This window comes from Myxine glutinosa, chromosome 13 (assembly GCF_964187855.1).
Source record: "Myxine glutinosa chromosome 13, kmMyxGlut1.1, whole genome shotgun sequence".
NCBI classification, from domain to species: Eukaryota; Metazoa; Chordata; class Myxini; order Myxiniformes; family Myxinidae; genus Myxine; species Myxine glutinosa.
The window spans coordinates 1,900,146-1,920,088 of NC_136273.1; the positions used below are offsets into that span (position 1 = coordinate 1,900,146).

General features: G+C 40.8%; 1 protein-coding gene across 1 annotated transcript in view; it reads right to left on the reverse strand.

Annotated features, from left to right (window-relative positions):
- LOC137439185 (putative voltage-dependent N-type calcium channel subunit alpha-1B) overlaps positions 1 to 19,943 on the reverse strand; it is an 856,614-nt gene that overhangs the window by 515,370 nt on the left and 321,301 nt on the right. The window contains exons 18-19 of the mRNA XM_078766934.1: positions 11,451 to 11,557; positions 24 to 270 (exon numbers count right to left, since the gene is read on the reverse strand). Of these exons, the coding sequence (XP_078623060.1) occupies positions 24 to 270; positions 11,451 to 11,557 (354 nt within the window). The remainder of the gene's footprint in view (positions 1 to 23; positions 271 to 11,450; positions 11,558 to 19,943) is intronic.

Consider the following 19,943-nt stretch of genomic DNA (forward strand, 5'->3'; position numbering starts at 1 on the left):
ACAGTCCCGAGTCCCACATTTACCGGTGTTTGCGTAGGCCCAATCAAGCATCCTGTTCTGTCATCCCCACGGGGTTCCACCGTGAGTGGTCGTTCCAGATGGCTGCGCATGTCTGGCTGCAAGTGCAGCATGGACACAAAGCGTTGACGAGATTCGGCATCCATCTCACTGAACAATGCTTCCGAACTTGCACATACGTTCTGCCTCCGTATGTCATTTGTACGTTGTTCCCAGATAGAGCGTGCCCTTCGTCCACTGCTATCACGAGACCTGTGGAGTGAGAGCTGGACAACTTTAGGCTCATGTAAGACCAGAAGGACATAAAAACTGTATGCAGCCTTTCCCACAAAATATTACTTTAAATTACGGTTCAAATATAACTCCAACATCCATCACGACCAGTTCAGCGAACAGTCCTATTGTGGAGGGTAGGTCTCCTCTCCTTCCCACATGCACAAGCAGTAACAGATAGGAACCTACATGCAGGTCGTTAATATGCTGCAGATAGCAAGCTAAAGGCTAAAGTGGGATAACACACCACCCAAACAGGCAGAGCATGCTGGCACACCTCTATCTTCCCTCTATCTTTGTGCATGTCTTGTTACGGATTCGTCACTTCCGTTGTTGTGATTTTCATCCACTGTAAACATTTTTGATTCCATGTACAATTATTGTTGTCGTTTAAGGGAAATAGAGGTTACTATTTTCAAAAGGTAAAAAAGTTAATGTTTTAAATGAAACCGGTACCGGACGACGCCGAAGAGGAAGAGACGGCGGAGCGAGTGAATCGGACAAGAAGCCTAGCTGCTTCGAGGTCTGGAGCAAACATTGGCGAACGAGAGTCACGAGTGAACTTTGGGTTTCCCGGGAAAGGGATTCCTGCGACAGAGTTGTCATCGCTGTGACGGATAACCTGTATGACAGGTTTTGCAGTCGATTCCGAAGAGAATCGTTGGAGTGCCATTACGCCATGAGAACGGGCCGTCGGCCATTTTTGCCTCGCGCAGGATTTGCGCTTCGCTCAAGGTTTTTCACTTCGCTTCAACCATTTTCACCGCATTCAGACGTTAATCTGGTGTGTGTGTGTAACGTGGCTTTTGAGTGGGAAATCTGCGGATTGGGAGCTGTGGAACGTCCATACCCGAGGGTGTGATTTCCCGGTCGCCTTGAGGGTGCCTTTGCGCAGCTTTGGCAGCGTGACTGTGACTGTCATCCAAACGGGATTCTGGTCTCGATTAGACATCGTTCTGACGATTACTGGAACGGGTCGACTTTGGCTTGACTGCCGGAATAGAGACATTGGGAATGTTCTTCTTTTCGCTCACTTGGAGCACAGTGAGTTATATTGTACGAACCTGATGGTACCATCATAGGAAATATATATTGGTTGTACAATTGATTACTGTTGTTGTTGTACTGTTATTCTTGTGTGATCTTAATACAATACTTGTTTGTTGGTAACAATTAGTGTGGTTTCACCATTGATCTTTGACATACAGAATAACACATCTTTCTGCCGTGACTCCTCTCGGGGATCGGAGGTACACCGTGACCGGGGTTTGGGGAGGAGCACGTAACAGTCTAAACACATGCGATTATCCAAAAAAAGGAAAGGATTACCAGAATTAATTTCTTTCCCTCCAGGAGTTTTCAATTAACCAAAGTGGTCACAACACAAGATACATGGCAAAAAGCAGAGATGCGGGAACTTAAGAATAAGTCATTTAATTGCACAGGTCTACAAGACAGACGGTAACAGAATCTCGAACATGGAAATCACAATTATTAAAGGAATGACTTAAGAAAACAAGACTGAAAGTCTAACAGCGGCGTAGCCGGGCTTGTTAAATATTATAAACCACAAACACACATGATTAGTTTTTTTAACAGTCGCAAATGCTGTTTATAGCATTAAACAAATAAATTTGGAGGAATCCCGACATCCATGAGGTATGTTTTACTTGCAGAACTGAGGGAAGATCTACTGTAATCTATATACACACCCCACAAGGGTTGCGTTAATAACATGCCATCAAAAAACCGAGGCAAAGTCCTTAATTCCGCGGTTGTTAGTACCGTGCACCAATTATCATTGATTCATCAACCATACACCGCTTCAATCCATTGCCTTTGTATTCACGACATTGGGATTAAAGTGTTATGGTCATATTTACTCTTTTATTAGCTCTCCTGGAACAAAGATCAGAGGAGCTTATGCGATGGCGCGTTGTCCGTCCGTCAGTCCGTCCATAAACACTTGAAACTTCTCCGAAACCGCTGATGGGATTGTGACCAAATTTGGCACAAATGATATTTGTTGTGTTGTGACTAAAGTATGTTCACGGCATTAAAAACTAGATGGTATTCATAGAATACTTACCTGCGCAGTCAACTAGATGTGAGCCGACTCTTCTATTTTTGAACGTTTCTTTTTTTTTGATCCAATATGGCTGCCAGACCACGTGAGCGATGACATCATAAATGTATATTCTCTAAATAATTGAGGCATAGATCACAACACATACAACAGCATGCATTTTAAGGCCATTTTCCCCGCTAGAGCGGGGGTTAGCCTTGCGGGCCCCATGACAATCTTTTCCGAAGATATTTTCAAATCCAAAAATTGTTGCATATATCATGCTCAATAAGTTTCAAACTGATCAGACTAAGCGTTGTCCCTGTCGAATTATGACGTCATAATTATGGCACCAATGACATCATCGTTAACATCTATACCCCATATGGAGTTATTTACAATGAGCCACGTTTCAATTTTTTAAATGCTGACAAGGCACACACTTTACTTTACTGAAATGCAGACACAAATGTTATATTTTCGTCAAAAAAGCTAAATCTGTTTTGGTTGTTTGTTAATATACCTCAGCGATTGACAAATCTGATATCAGAATTGTATTTGAGGTCAAAATGACCCGTGAGGTCGCTCCTTACTTTGCCTGCTCGTCATGTGCAGTGTGATAATTAATTCCATGCCCACTACAGAAGATTCTTCTCTTCACGCAATAACAACTTCTAGCTTCCAGACCGTACATCCAATCATCTTGAAATTTTGCACACTTGTTACTTTTCATCACCTCTACTATAATAATATAAAGTTTTATGTCGATCAATGAAGCGGTTCAATAGATATGAATTTTTAAATATTTTCGTTTAATTATTTGTATCTGCCAACCCATGTCACCTATCGCAAATTCCAAAAGGTGATTTTAGTGGACTGATATGCTGAACACATCTGTGAAGTTTCTCCTCGATAGGATCAAAAATGAGGGAGGAGCTAGATTTTAAAAGTTTATGCTTAAAAACGTCATAACTCAGAAACCATGTGACACATGATGACATGCTCACTGACTTTTTTGTTTGTCATGGGTATGCGATTCTACCTGCAAAGTTTGGCCCCGATCTCTTCAGTCGTTTTGGAGAAAATTTGATTTTAGTGGTTTTTCAGGCTTATCACTCAAAACAATATGGCGGCCGAAACACGTGCCCGACGATGTCATTAAAATTTTATTTCTGCATAAATTTATACCTAGAAGATGCTGAACAAATTTCATCCTGATCGGATAAAGTTTTTTACTTGTCGAATTATGACGTCATAACGGCGGCACCTATGACGTCATCATTCACATAATTATGTTATTCCGCATGGAGAGTTCTTTGCAATGAGACCTGTCTTAATTATTTATGTGCAGCGGTTTTTGAGATATAGAGGTGCAAAGTTTTTTGTTTTTTCTAAGATGGCGCCCATACCACGTGACCTGTGACGTCATAATATTCACGAAAATATTCTACAGGAGGAGGTGCTCCTATGGTGAAAATTTCATGTCAATCGGACCAACGGTTGTCGAGAAAATGAATTTTTAAAATGCAGACACGGCACACACTTTACTTCACTGAAATGCAGACACGCACGTATGTCCGTACGCACCCGATTGCTTCACCCTGCTTTTCGCTTCGCGAGCGCAGGGTAATAAAAACAGGGTCTAAGGGGGTTTGCTGGGGTCAAAGTGAATCCAGGTTTGATCCCCCAAAATAGGCATTTGCTTTCTTCTCAGAAACTACACATGCAATTTCGATGAAACTTCACCACAACTACGTGACGATCGATGAAGAACGCAGACTTGAACAGGATGCAGCAAGAAAACGAATGAGACGGGTGAACGAGTCCGTCGAGATACTCGTGGTACAACCTACGGTGGTGTTGTATGACCATGCGTTGTGGCCCTTCGGGGTCAGGATGCGTGTGTTTCGAATGACCATGTGCTTCAGCCTTGGGGTTCAAGTGCATGTGTAATGTTAACGGGACAGTCTTGATAGACGGTGTGCCTTGGCCGTGGGGTCAATGTGCACGTCCAAGGCTGTTTGAATGTTTGATTTTTTTTTACCTTTTTTATAAAAAGGCAGGCCACGGACTGGCCTCAAAAAGTCGACGAACGTTGATGCAAACTTGAACAGGTGCAGCAAGAAAAAGAACGAGACGGGAGAAAAACGAGAGAAACGAGACGGGAAAAAGCCGATGGGAGAGGAGAGTGAGGAGCGATTGGAGAGGCGAGTGAAGAGCGATTGGAGAGGCGAGTGAAGAGCGATTGGAGAGGCGAGTGAGGTGCGATTGGAGAGGCGAGTGAGGTGCGATTGGAGAGGCGAGTGAGGTGCGATTGGAGAGGCGAGTGAGGAACGATTGGAGAGGCGAGTGAGGAGCGATTGGAGAGGCGAGTGAGGTGCGATTGGAGAGGCGAGTGAGGTGCGATTGGAGAGGCGAGTGAGGTGCGATTGGAAAGGCGAGTGAGGCGCGAATGGAGAGGAGTGTGAGGCGCGAATGGAGAGGAGTGTGAGGAGGTATTGGAGAGGAGTGTGAGGTATTGGAGAGGAGTGTGAGGAGGTATTGGAGAGGAGTGTGAGGAGGTATTGGAGAGGTGTGTGAGGAGGTATTGGAGAGGAGTTGGAGGGCGAGGGCCGATTGGAGAGGATGAGTGAGGGCCGATTGGAGAGGCGAGTGAGGTGCGATTGGAAAGGAGTGTGAGGAGGTATTGGAGAGGAGTGTGAGGTATTGGAGAGGAGTGTGAGGAGGTATTGGAGAGGAGTGTGAGGAGGTATTGGAGAGGAGTGTGAGGAGGTATTGGCGAGGGGTGTGAGGAGGTATTGGAGAGGAGTTGGAGAGCGAGGGCCGATTGGAGAGGAGAGTGAGCAGCGATTGGAGAGGCGAGTGAGGCGCGATTTGAGAGGAGAGTGAGGAGCGATTGGAGGGGAGTATGAGGAATTGGAGAGGAGTGTGAGGGATTGGAGAGGAGTGTGAGGGATTGGAGAGGAGTGTGAGGGATTGGAGAGGAGTGTGAGGGATTGGAGAGGAGTGTGAGGGATTGTAGAGGAGTGTGAGGGATTGGAGTGGAGTGTGAGGGATTGGAGAGGAGTGTGAGGGATTGGAGAGGAGTGTGAGGGATTGGAGAGTGTGAGGGATTTGGAGAGGGGTGTGAGGGATTGGAGAGGAGTGTGAGGAATTGGAGAGGAGTGTGAGGGATTGGAGTGGAGTGTGAGGGATTGGAGTGGAGTGTGAGGGATTGGAGAGGAGTGTGAGGGATTGGAGAGGAGTGTGAGGGATTATTGGAGAGGAGTGTGAGGGATTGGAGGGGAGTGTGAGGGATTGGAGAGGAGTGTGAGGGATTGGAGAGGAGTGTGAGGGATTGGAGAGGAGTGTGAGGGATTGGAGAGGAGTGTGAGGGGTTGGAGAAGAGTGTGAGGAGTTGGAGAGGAGTGGGGGATTGGAGAGGAGTGAGTCGTTGGAGAGGAGCAGGGGGTTGGAGAGGAGCGGGGGGTTGGAGAGGAGCGGGGTGTTGGAGAGGAGCGAGGAGTTCGAGAGTGAGGAGCGAGGGGTTGGAGAGGAGCAAGGGGTTGTAGAGGAGCAAGGGATTGGAGAGTGAGGAGCGATTGGAGAGGCGAATGAGGAGCGATCGGAGAGGTGAGTGAGGAGCGATCGGAGAGGTGAGTGAGGAGAGATTGGAGAGGCAAGTGAGGAGCGATCGGAGGGGCGTGTGAGGAGGTATTTGAGAGGAGTGTGAGGAGGTATTGGAGAGGAGTGTGAGGAGGTATTGGAGAGGAGTGTGAGGGGTTGGAGAGGAGCGAGGGGTCGGAGAGTGAGGAGCGATTGGAGAGGCGAGTGAGGAGCGATTGGAGAGGCGAGTGGGGAGCGATTGGAGAGGCGAGTGAGGCATGATTGGAGGGGAGTGTGAGGGATTTGAGAGGAGTGTGAGGGATTTGAGAGGTGTGTGAGGGATTGGAGGGGAGTGTGAGGGATTGGAGGGGAGTGTGAGTGATTGGAGGGGAGTGTGAGGGATTGGAGGGGAGTGTGAGGGATTGGAGGGGAGTGTGAGGGATTGGAGGGGAGTGTGGGATTGGAGAGGAGTGTGAGGGATTGGAGAGGAGTGTGAGGAAGTATTGGAGAGGAGTGTGAGGAAGTATTGGAGAGGAGTGTGAGGAAGTTTTGGAGAGGAGTGTGAGGAGGTATTGGAGGGCAGTGTGTGGAGGAGTGGGATTGGAGAGGCATGAGGGTGGAGAGAGGAGAGTGTCAGCTGGAGAGGAGTGAGGGGTCACATATTATGTGAAAGAAATAAATTGTGTTCATTACACCATTTCTGGATCTGATGAATTGCCAGCAACCATTTTGTAAAATTTAATGTGCAGCATCTAAATCAAGATGTCCAAATGTCACACACGTCCATAGCCGTGGGATTACCATGGGTGACCCCACTAGTATACCAATGTTTGTTCAAGGGATTGGAAAAATTGGGGTCTTAGGAGGTATAAGGGGTTGGGGGAAGGGGGGTGGGGGGGGGGGGTGGTTTGTCCCCAAAAATACGTATTTTTTTCTTTGTTTAAAGTCTTATGATTATGTTAGTATGATTCTACATGTTGCCCGGTCTTCTAGCAACCATTGAAATTGGTTTAAAATACCCTTAGTCGGTGCAGTATACTGTTTAGTCCACCAGGTGAGCACCAGTGGTATTGCCCCTATGTTTATTGTCCCCGTCGCACCGCGGAGCGAAAGGGGGACAATGGTTTTCCCCTCCGTCCGTGTGTGCGTCCGTCCATCCGTCCGTGCGTGTGTGCGTGCGGTCGTGCGTGCGTAAGCGAAGGACCAAATTCTAATTTGGTGTATGGGTGCAACCCACGTCAAAATCCAAGATTGCCGCCGCCATGTATGTCTGACGCCATGTATGTCTGAACGTTGTGAGTGGAATATCTTGAAAAATAAGCGAAGTACCAACTTCTAATCTGGTGTGTGGGTGTATCTAGGCATAAGGAAGAACCCTATTGAAAATTGAGTCACCACGTCAAAATCCAAGATGGGCGCCGCCATGTATGTCTGAACCTTGTGAGCGGAATATCGAGAAAAAATAAGCGAAGTACCAATTTATAATCTCGTGTGTGGGTGTACCTAGGCATAAGGAAGAACGCTATTGAAAATTGGGTCGCCACGTCAAAATCAAGATGGCCGCCGCCATGTATGTCTGAACCTTGTGAGCGGAATATCTTGAAAAATAAGCGAAGTACCAACGTCTAATCTGGTGTGTGGGTGTATCTAGGCATAAGGAAGAAGGCTATTGAAACTTGGGTCGCCACGTCAAAATCCAAGATGGCCACCGCCATGTATGTCTGAACCTTGTGAGCGGAATATCTTGAAAAAATAAGCGAAGTACCAATTTATAATCTCGTGTGTGGGTGTATCTAGGCACAAGGAAGAACGCTATTTAAAATTGGGTCGCCACGTCAAAATCAAGATGGCCACCGCCATGTATGTCCGAACCTTGTGAGCGGAATATCTTGAAAAATAAGCGAAGTACCAACTTCTAATCTGGTGTGTGGATGTATCTAGGCATAAGGACGAAAGCTATTGAAAATTGGGTCGCCACGTCAAAATCCAGGATGGCCGCCACCATATATATTTCTGAACCTTGTGAGCGAAATATCTTGAAAAATAAACGAACTACTAACTTCTAATCTGGTGTGTGGGTGTATCTACGCACAAGGGAGAACGCTAGTGAAAATTGGGTCGCCACGTCAAAATCCAAGATGGCCGCCTTGCGTCTTCCACTTTGTCAACTCACATCACTTCACCGACGGGGGAGCTAGGTGTAACGCTTGTTATTACTATGACAAAAACGATACTACTGAAACGATACACCACTGTATTAAGAAACCTGGTCTTAATTTGTCCGAACCGACCCGAAGGTGAGGCATGAAGCCTAAGGCCTATACGTACCTTTTTGTTGGAAGAGACGTAACGCCGATGCTTTCGACATTTGATGGTCATTTTAACAATCGGTTTGTTTGTGTTTCACACTGAATGAAAAATGTAAAGGTAGAGCATGGCGATTGTGATATATGACAGGTTCGACGATATGTTCGGCCTGAGCGAAATTGGAATCAAAATGGCGGTGTGTGGAGAGTCAGCCGCATACTGCCGTAATGACATCAGACGTAATCACATCACCCTGTCATGTGACCAGATCCTCAGCTCTAATTGGTATACGTTTGAAGGGACATACATACAGATGGACAAACACTGTTCTAGACGGCTTTGCCCGATGAGCTACGCCATAAAAATAAACAAATTCCCTAAGGCACCAAATACACAACAGTCAAACATTCACACATCCGATTGACAGAATTAGAGGGCTGGCAGGTTGTCTCAGGAAAGAGCACAGTCGGTTCTCTATGTATGCTGGAGGAGGTGGCAAAGTTCACAATATGGAGTGACTTAAGAGTGTAGCCTACCTCAGTGAGCAAGTAGAGAGAGAGAAAGAGAGCCTTTGACTTTTTATGTCCTTTTATGACAAAAGTATAAACAAGTACAGATACATTCAAATTACATCACCCCCATGCCAAATAAATAAATATCCTCTAGCGTGGTATTGCCGGCGCGCCCTCGGCGCCCGGCGATACTACCGTGCAGCACATAGAGACGGTATTGGGAAGAAGAGGTGCACAATAATTGATTGATTAATTGTGTAATTAAAATCAATAAATAGTGATCGTAAAATAATTTCTTAATCCATTGCCTAATAGCATACCTCAACCACCAGTATTTCATCCGAAGCTGAAACTTTTTGAAAATTAATTAAATCAATTAATCAAAAATTCAATAATTAATTGATGAATCAATAAATAATAAATCGATTAATTTATCAATCAACAATTCAAAAATATCCTTTACAGCCAAATCACTTGGTCACTGCCGTGTCCAAATACCAGCTTCCTAGCTCAAATGGTGCCTGAGATATTGCCCAGATGAGAAAGGAAATAAATAAGTATTTAATTATTAATCAAAAAACAAAAAATGCTGTTTTTGCCAAAGTACTTGCTCACTATTGTGCCAAAATTTCAGCTTCTGAGCTCAAAGGATGGCTGAGATATCGCCCTGACAAACAAGAAAACAAGTAAGAAAACAAACAAACAACTGCAGCGAAAACTGCAGCTCCCTTTCAGCGCGCGTCATTGCCGGGCCCCCTTCAGTGCGTCATGCCAAAACGTTTGGGAACCATTGGATTCGATTATGGTTACGATCCGAATGCAGGTCCAGCCTATCAGAGGGATACAAAATGCAAACTGGTCAGCTTATTGGAGGTATTCGCTCTACCGAATGCCTTTCCAGTTATGCTCACCAGAGCAGAGGGTATTGTATTTGGGTATGTTTGTTTGTCTGTCTGTTTGTCAACACAGAACGTGAGTTTGTGCATTCATTATATTTGACCCTTTAGAAGAACCCCAAAGACCCTTTAGAACCCCGAAGACCCTTTAGAACCCCGAAGACCCTTAGATTCATTTATACCTTTGAGACCTTTTAATACCCTGTAGAGTGTAGACCCCTTCTACCTTTAGACCTTTTTAGACATTTTCAGACCCCTTAGATCCCCTTCAGACAATTCTGATTCTTTATTTTACTATGATTCACCGAATGTCCGTCTGTCCGTTTGAAGGTACCGCAAAAACGGCTCAACCGATCGCAACGATATTTTGGGTGGGTAATCCTGGGACCCCTGGGAGTAAAATAGGCAATATTGTTTTCCAATTTTCCAGTTTTTCCAAACACGATGGAATAATATTTACCGATATGAACAGTGATGTGGCTTTTATTGAAATTCTACAAATACTGTTTAGATTTTGATGACAATTATGAACCTGCCGCGAATCCGGAAGTGGACAGATGACGGCAATGAGCGGGTTTGATAATATCCAAATACAACCGTCATTCAATCGTAATGTTAAATCGTTAAACGTTAATCATGTTAATCGTTTTGTTACCTTCGCAAAAGCGGAAGGTTATGTTTTGATCGCTGTGTATTTATTTGTATGTCTGTGTGTGTGTGTGTGTGTATGTTATTCGCATAACTCAAAAAGTATTCAACCGATTCGCATGAAATTTGGTGGGATGATAGGTTATTATCCGGGAACCATTTGATTAGATTTTGGAATCGATCGGGTCAAAGGTCAAGGTCAAGGTCATGAAAAGGTCAAAATCGTCTTTTTACCATAGCGCGGTCAATTTGTGTCCAATTTGTATGAAACTAATGCCAAAATGCTTTGCTACACAGATCTTGTAGTCTTTTATTTTGGCAACAAAAGTAGCTGCGGCGAAGGTATGTGCTCTACCGAGTGCCCGTTCTAGTTAAAGTATCAATTGATGATTTGAATTGAGTGAATACAATTACGATTTTGAATTCGTAATTGTATTCACCCAACCGTACGGAACTTCACATCAGGATTTAAATATTTGTTTATGTCACGAATGTTGCTAAAAGTATATTTTTTATATCCATGCTATTTAATTTGTGATTGTAGTTTTGCTGTTTGGAATGAAAAAAGAGATATCGAGTTCAAGTGAATGACGAAATGCAGTGACGGTTTCTACTTTCTAAACGTGAATTCGTGGATCGCCATATGCAGATTCGCCATTGACTGGGTATGGAACAAACATACCCATTTGTTTGCCAACGGGTACGTTTTTCATGGAAGTCCTTCACTAACTTGCTGTCCATGTCTGACGTGCGACTGAAGGTGCTACAGGAATGTGGAATTTATTTGTTTCATGCTTTAGCATTCGCCGTTTCTGCATTGTCTGTTTGGTTCTGGTCTCCCACCCGTGCGTAGCACGGGTACCTCACTAGTACATTAAATTGTAGTATTTATTTTACTGAATAGTAGTAGTATTTTGCACCCATACACTGAATAGTAGTGTTTGAATATGTTCCTTTCCACTCTGTGCTAACTCTTCCATGAGCCTCGATCATGCATACCCAATGATCTGTTATAGCTGAGTCAGAATTTTATTGTATTTTTTCTTACATCAGCAAACAAAAAGCACAAACAGCTGAATCAAACAATGTGTTGTTTTTATGGATGATAATGAAAATGAAAAACGATAAGGTGTGAGAAAGGCTCACCCTGAGGGTGCGATGTTGGAGGCTGGTGGTGGGCTAACCTCAGCGACTTCTCGTGCCTTCTTCAGAGCCAGCTTCTGTGTAGCTGCTTCTTCTTCCTCCCTTTCATCCTAAAATTGGTGGATTCATGCACAGTATCAGAGTATCAGAGTATGGCACAGTTCGTGTCAGAGGACAAGTATGGATTATGTAAATGCTTGTTGAGCGAATTTTCTGAAATATATTTTATTCATTAATAAGTCTCAGACAAACACAAATTCAGCTGAAATTTACAACTTGACTAATGTTCACCTTTCTGTAGTATTTGAATAGTTGCTGACATTAATGTTTACTATTCTGTAGTATTTGAATAGTTGCTGACATTAATGTTTACTATTCTGTAGTATTTGAATAGTTGCTGACATTAATGTTTACTATTCTGTAGTATTTGAATAGTTGCTGACATTAATGTTTACTATTCTGTAGTATTTGAATATTTGCTGACATTAATGTTTACTATTCTGGAGTATTTGAATAGTTGCTGACATTAATGTTTACTATTCTGTAGTATTTGAATAGTTGCTGACATTAATGTTTACTATTCTGTAGTATTTGAATAGTTGCTGACATTAATGTTTACTATTCTGTAGTATTTGAATAGTTGCTGACATTAATGTTTACTATTCTGTAGTATTTGAATATTTGCTGACATTAATGTTTACTATTCTGGAGTATTTGAATAGTTGCTGACATTAATGTTGCCTATTCTGCAGTATTTGAATAGTTGCTGACATTAATGTTTACTATTCTGTAGTATTTGAATAGTTGCTGACATTAATGTTTACTATTCTGTAGTATTTGAATAGTTGCTGACATTAATGTTTACTATTCTGTAGTATTTGAATAGTTGCTGACATTAATGTTTACTATTCTGCAGTATTTGAATATTTGCTGACATTAATGTTGCCTATTATGCAGTATTTGAATATTTGCTGACATTAATGTTGCCTATTCTGCAGTATTTGAATATTTGCTGACATTAATGTTTACTATTCTGTCGTATTTGAATAGTTGCTGACATTAATGTTTACTATTCTGTAGTATTTGAATAGTTGCTGACATGAATGTTTACTATTCTGTAGTATTTGAACAGTTGCTGACATTAATGTTTACTATTCTGTAGTATTTGAATAGTTGCTGACATTAATGTTTACTATTCTGCAGTATTTGAATAGTTGCTGACATCAATGTTTACTATTCTGTAGTATTTGAATAGTTGCTGACATTAATGTTTACTATTCTGTAGTATTTGAATAATTGCTGACATTAATGTTTCCTATTCTGTAGTATTTGAATAGTTTCTGACATTCATGCTTACTATTCTGTAGTATTTGAATAGTTTCTGACATTCATGCTTACTATTCTGTAGTATTTGAATAGTTTCTGACATTAATATACCATTCTGTAGTATTTGAATAGTTTCTGACATTAATGTTTACTATTCTGTAGTATTTGAATAGTTGCTGACTGATATTTACTATTCTGTAGTATTTGAATAGTTTCTGACATTAATGTTTATTATTCTGTAGTATTTGAATAGTTGCTGACATTGATATTTACTATTCTGTAGTATTTGAATAGTTTCTGACATTAATGTTAACTATTCTGTAGTATTTGAATAGTTTCTGACATTAATGTTTATTATTCTGTAGTATTTGAATAGTTTCTGACATTAATGTTTACTATTCTGTAGTATTTGAATATTTGCTGACATTAATGTTTACTATTCTGTAGTATTTGAATAGTTTCTGACATTAATGTTGCCTATTCTGTAGTATTTGAATATTTGCTGACATTAATGTTTATTATTCTGTAGTATTTGAATAGTTTCTGACCTTAATGTTTACTATTCTGTGGTATTTGAATAGTTTCTGACATTAATGTTGCCTATTCTGTAGTATTTGAATATTTGCTGACATTAATGTTTACTATTCTGTAGTATTTGAATAGTTTCTGACATTAATGTTTACTATTCTGTCGTATTTGAATTGTTTCTGACATTAATGCTTACTAATGACATTAACATTAATGTTTACTCATATGCTGTATGCAGGAAGGGTGTCGGAGTGAATTCCATTCAATGTACAATGTGCGCTGAGTTGGGTTCATCAAAAATGTAGTGGTTTGAGAGGGTCATTAACCAGTGTGGCAGCTACATTCAAGTGTAAGGTGTGCACAGAGGGAGCTGCAGATGGAGGAAATGTTGAGTTGGATCTTGGAGACGGCGTGAAGCTGGAAGGTGTGAAAACATTTTGTTACCTGGGAGACATGCTGAATGGAGAAGGTGGATCAGACTCGGCAACGGTTGATAGAGTGAGATGTGCATGGAAGAAGTTTCGGGAACTGAGTGGAGTGCTGATGATGAGGGGAGTGTCGTTGAAGCTGAAGGGAAAGGTGTATGCTGCATGTGTGAGAAGTGTTATGAGTTATGGGAGCGAGACATGGGTAATGAACGTAGAGCAGCAACGCAGGATGGAAAGGGTGGAAATGCGAATGGTTCGGTGGATGTGTGGAGTATCGTTGAGAGAGAGGAAGACAAATGATGAATTGCGAAAGATGATGGGCATAGAGCCTGTGATTGATGCTGTGAAGAGGAACAGGTTGAGATGGTTTGGTCATGTGTTAAGGAAGGATGAAAGTGACTGGTTGAGAAGAGTGATGGAAATGAATGTGGAGGGAGGTAGAGGACGGGGAAGACTGAGAAAGACTTGGCTAAAGATGGTCGAAGAAGAAATGCGGGCAAGGGGGTTAACAAGGGGAGATGCAGAAAATAGGGAAAAATGGAGAAGATTGTCCTGGGGACTGCAAGGCTAACCCCCGCTCTTGCAGCGAAAATGGCCTTAAAATGCCTGTTGTTGTGTTGTTGTTTTAATGTTTACTATTCCATAGTATTTGAATAGTTGCTGACATTAATGTGAACTATTCTGCAGTATTTGAATAGTTTCCGACATTAATGTTTACTATTCTGTAGTATTTGAATAGTTGCTGACATTAATGTTTACTATATTGTAGTATTGGAATCGTTTCCGACATTAATGTTTACTATTCTGTAGTATTTGAATAGTTGCTGACATTAATGTTTACTATAACATAGTATTTGAATAGTTGCTGACATTAATGTTTACTATTCTGTAGTATTTGAATAGTTGCTGACATTAATGTTTACTATTCTGTAGTATTTGAATAGTTGCTGACATTGTTTACTATTCTGTAGTATTTGAATAGTTGCTGACATTAATGCTTACTACAACATAGTATTTGAATAGTTACTGACATTAATGTTTACTATTCCATAGTATTTGAATCGTTTCTGACATGTTTACTATTCCGTCGTATTTGAATAGTTTCTGACATTAATGTTTACGATTCTGTAGTATTTGAATAGTTGATGGCATTAATGTTAACTATTCTGTAGTATTTGAATAGTTTCCGACATTAATGTTTACTATTCTGTAGTATTTGAATAGTTGATGGCATTACTGTTTACCATTCTGTAGTATTTGAATAGTTTCTGACATTAATGTTTACCATTCTGTAGTATTTGAATAGTTTCTGACATTAATGTTTACTTTTCTGTAGTATTTGAATAGTTGCTGACATTAATGTTTACTATTTCGTCATATTTGAATAGTTTCTGACATTAATGTTAACTATTCTGTCGTATTTGAATAGTTTCTGACATTAATGTTAACTATTCGAATAGTTTCTGACATTAATGTTTACTATTCTGTAGTATTTGAATAGTTTCTGACATTAATGTTTACTATTCTGTAGTATTTGAATAGTTGCTGACATTAATGTTTACTATTCTGTAGTATTTGAATAGTTTCTGACATTAATGTTTACTATTCTGTAGTATTTGAATAGTTGCTGACATTGATGTTTACTGTACTCTAGTATTTGAAGAGTTGCTGACATTGATGTTTACTACACTGTAGTATTTGAATAGTTGCTGACATTGATGTTTACTATGATCTAGTTTTTGAAGAGTTGCTGACATTGATGTTTACTATAATCTAGTATTTGAAGAGTTGCTGACATTGATGTTTACTATAATCTAGTATTTGTAATTTGAATAGTTGCTGACATTGATGTTTACTATACTGTAGTATTTGAATAGTTGCTGACATTGATGTTTACTATAATCTAGTATTTGAAGAGTTGCTGACATTGATGTTTACTATACTGTAGTATTTGAATAGTTGCTGACATTGATGTTTTCTATAATCTAGTATTTGAAGAGTTGCTGACATTGATGTTTACTATAATCTAGTATTTGAAGAGTTGCTGACAATGTTTACTATTCTGTAGTATTTGAAGAGTTGCTGACATTGATGTTTACTATACTGTAGTATTTGAATAGTTGCTGACATTGATGTTTACTATACTGTAGTATTTGAAGAGTTGCTGACATTAATGTTTACTATTCTGTAGTATTTGAAGAGTTGCTGACATTGATGTTTACTATAATCTAGTATTTGAAGAGTTGCTGACATTAATGTTTACTATTCTGTAGTATTTGAAGAGTTGCTGACATTGATGTTTACTATAATCTAGTATTTGAAGAGTTGCTGACATTGATGTTTTCTATAATCTAGTATTTGAAGAGTTGCTGACATTGATGTTTACTATAATCTAGTATTTGAAGAGTTTCTGACATTAATGTTTACTATTCTGTAGTATTTGAAGAGTTGCTGACATTGATGTTTACTATAATCTAGTATTTGAAGAGTTGCTGACAATGTTTACTATTCTGTAGTATTTGAAGAGTTGCTGACATTGATGTTTACTATACTGTAGTATTTGAATAGTTGCTGACATTAATGTTTACTATTCTGTAGTATTTGAAGAGTTGCTGACATTGATGTTTACTATTCTGTAGTATTTGAAGAGTTGCTGACATTGATGTTTACTATAATCTAGTATTTGAAGAGTTGCTGACATTGATGTTTTCTATAATCTAGTATTTGAAGAGTTGCTGACATTGATGTTTACTATAATCTAGTATTTGAAGAGTTGCTGACATTAATGTTTACTATTCTGTAGTATTTGAAGAGTTGCTGACATTGATGTTTACTATAATCTAGTATTTGAAGAGTTGCTGACATTGATGTTTACTATAATCTAGTATTTGAAGAGTTGCTGACAATGTTTACTATTCTGTAGTATTTGAAGAGTTGCTGACATTGATGTTTACTATACTGTAGTATTTGAATAGTTGCTGACATTGATGTTTACTATAATCTAGTATTTGAAGAGTTGCTGACATTGATGTTTACTATAATCTAGTATTTGAAGAGTTGCTGACATTGATGTTTACTATAATCTAGTATTTGAAGAGTTGCTGACATTGATGTTTTCTATAATCTAGTATTTGAAGAGTTGCTGACATTGATGTTTACTATAATCTAGTATTTGAAGAGTTGCTGACATTAATGTTTACTATTCTGTAGTATTTGAAGAGTTGCTGACATTGATGTTTACTATAATCTAGTATTTGAAGAGTTGCTGACATTGATGTTTACTATAATCTAGTATTTGAAGAGTTGCTGACAATGTTTACTATTCTGTAGTATTTGAAGAGTTGCTGACATTGATGTTTACTATACTGTAGTATTTGAATAGTTGCTGACATTGATGTTTACTATAATCTATTATTTGAAGAGTTGCTGACATTGATGTTTACTATAATCTAGTATTTGAAGAGTTGCTGACAATGTTTCACAGCTGTCACACAACAAAAAGATAAAATCCAGAGAGCAACTTCTCAAATGTATCACTGGCGTTTCCATTGGCTCTCATTCACTACCAAAGCTCCTGGGGTTATTTGGTCACAATGGTGATACATCTGGAAACATAAAGTGACACAAAGTAAAAATTAAGGAAAAGTCCGTTTCCATCTTTGAGAAAATAAGAAATTGATCATCTGCTTCGAACACACCTTTTGATGGTTGGAGTCTCACACCTCTCTCACACCTGGAACCATCATTCTAAAACTGTTTTGTCATGCTCTTCCTTGAAGGTATTCAATTATGCTGCTCTTCCTTGCAGGTATTCAATTATGCTGTTCTTCCTTCCAGGTATTCAATTATGCTGTTCTTCCTTCCAGGTATTCAATTATGCTGCTCCTCCTTTCAGGTATTCAAATATGCTGCTCTTCCTTGCAGGTATTCAATTATGCTGTTCTTCCTTCCAGGTATTCAATTATGCTGCTCTTCCTTGAAGGTATTCAATCGTGCTGCTCTTCCTTTCTGGTATTCAATTATGCTGCTCTTCCTTGAAGGTATTCAATTATGCTGCTCTTCCTTCCAGGTATTCAAATATGCTGCTCTTCCTTGAAGGTATTCAATCGTGCTGTTCTTCCTTCCAGGTATTCAAATATGCTGCTCTTCCTTGAAGGTATTCAATCGTGCTGCTCCTCCTTTCAGGTATTCAATTATGCTGCTCTTCCTTGAAGGTATTCAATCGTGCTGCTCTTCCTTTCAGGTATTCAAATATGCTGCTCTTCCTTGAAGGTATTCAATCGTGCTGCTCTTCCTTTCAGGTATTCAAATATGCTGCTCTTCCTTGCAGGTATTCAATTGTGCTGCTCTTCCTTCCAGGTATTCAAATATGCTGCTCTTCCTTGAAGGTATTCAATCGTGCTGCTCCTCCTTTCAGGTATTCAATTATGCTGCTGTTCCTTGCAGGTATTCAATCGTGCTGCTCTTCCTTTCTGGTATTCAATTATGCTGCTCTTCATTCCAGGTATTCAATTATGCTGCTCTTCATTCTAGGTATTGAATTATGCTGCTCTTCCTTTCATGCATTACATTAAGCTGCTCTTAATTCCAGGTATTCAATTATGCTGCTCTTCCTTGCAGGTATTCAATCGTGCTGCTCCTCCTTTCAGGTATTCAATTATGCTGCTGTTCCTTGCAGGTATTCAATCGTGCTGCTCCTCCTTTCAGGTATTCAATTATGCTGCTCTTCCTTTCAGGTATTCAATTATGCTGCTCTTCCGTTCAGGTATTCAATTATGCTGCTCTTCATTCCAGGTATTCAATTATGCTGCTCTTCCTTTCATGCATTACATTAAGCTGCTCTTAATTCCAGGTATTCAATTATGCTGCTTTTCCTTTCAGGTATTCAATTTTGCTGCTATTCATTCCAGGTATTCAATTATGCTGCTCTTAATTCCAGGTATTCAATTATGCTGCTCTTCATTCCAGGTATTAAATTATGCTGCTCTTAATTCCAGGTATTCAATTATGCTGCTCTTAATTCCAGGTATTCAATTATGCTGCTCTTCCTTTCATGCATTACATTAAGCTGCTCTTAATTCCAGGTATTCAATTATGCTGCTCTTCCTTTCAGGTATTCAATTATGCTGCTCTTCATTCCAGGTATTCAATTATGCTGCTCTTCCTTTCAGGTATTCAATTATGCTGCTCTTCCTTTCAGGTATTCAATTATGCTGCTCTTCCTTGCAGGTATTCAATTATGCTGTTCTTCCTTTCATGCATTAAATTAAGCTGCTCTTAATTCCAGGTATTCAATTATGCTGCTCTTCCTTTCAGGTATTCAATTATGCTGCTCTTAATTCCAGGTATTCAATTATGCTGCTCTTCCTTTCAGGTATTCAATTATGCTGCTCTTCATTCCAGGTATTCAATTATGCTGCTCTTCATTCCAGGTATTCAATTATGCTGCTCTTCCTTTCATGCATTAAATTAAGCTGTTCTTCCTTGCAGGTATTCAATTTTGCTGCTCTTCCTTGCAGATATTCAATTATACTGCCCACCAGCTCCTCCTGGACTTTCCCCTCTCTATTTATCAGCTTGTCTACACCCATTGAGACCATGTTCTTCATGCTGTGATGTAGGAATGCATGATCATCCACCTGTGTCCACTTTGGCCCACTTTCTAAAAGTTTACCTTCTGCTACCTGTTCCACTTTCTAAAAGTTTACCTTCTACTACCTGTTCCACTATCCTATGAGACGTGTGTATAGTGTATATTGTAGCGGTTACCGCTGGATGTACATAATCGCCTTGCACCGGCCAGAACACGGCCAGACGCGCCTCTCCCGGGCATGCCCGGACTCACTGTTCCCGGGCACGCCCGAACCTCCCGGGCACGTCCGGTCTCGTCTTTCCCGGGCATGCCCGGTCTCGCCTTTCCAGGGCTCGCCCAGAGCGTCCGGGCATGCCCGCTATCGCCTTTCCAGGGCTCGCCCAGAGCGTCCGGGCATGCCCGCTATCGCCTTTCCAGGGCTCGCCCAGAGCGTCCGGGCATGCCCGCTATCGCCTTTTCAGGGCTCGCCCAGAGCGCCCGGGCACGCCCAGCCTCGACTTGCCAGGCCGCAGCCAAACACGCCCGGGCAGGTCCAGACTCGCCTTTCCAAGGCTCGCCCTTGATACCCGGGCATGCCCGGTATAGCTTTTGCCGGGCAAACTTCCCGACATAAATGTGTAT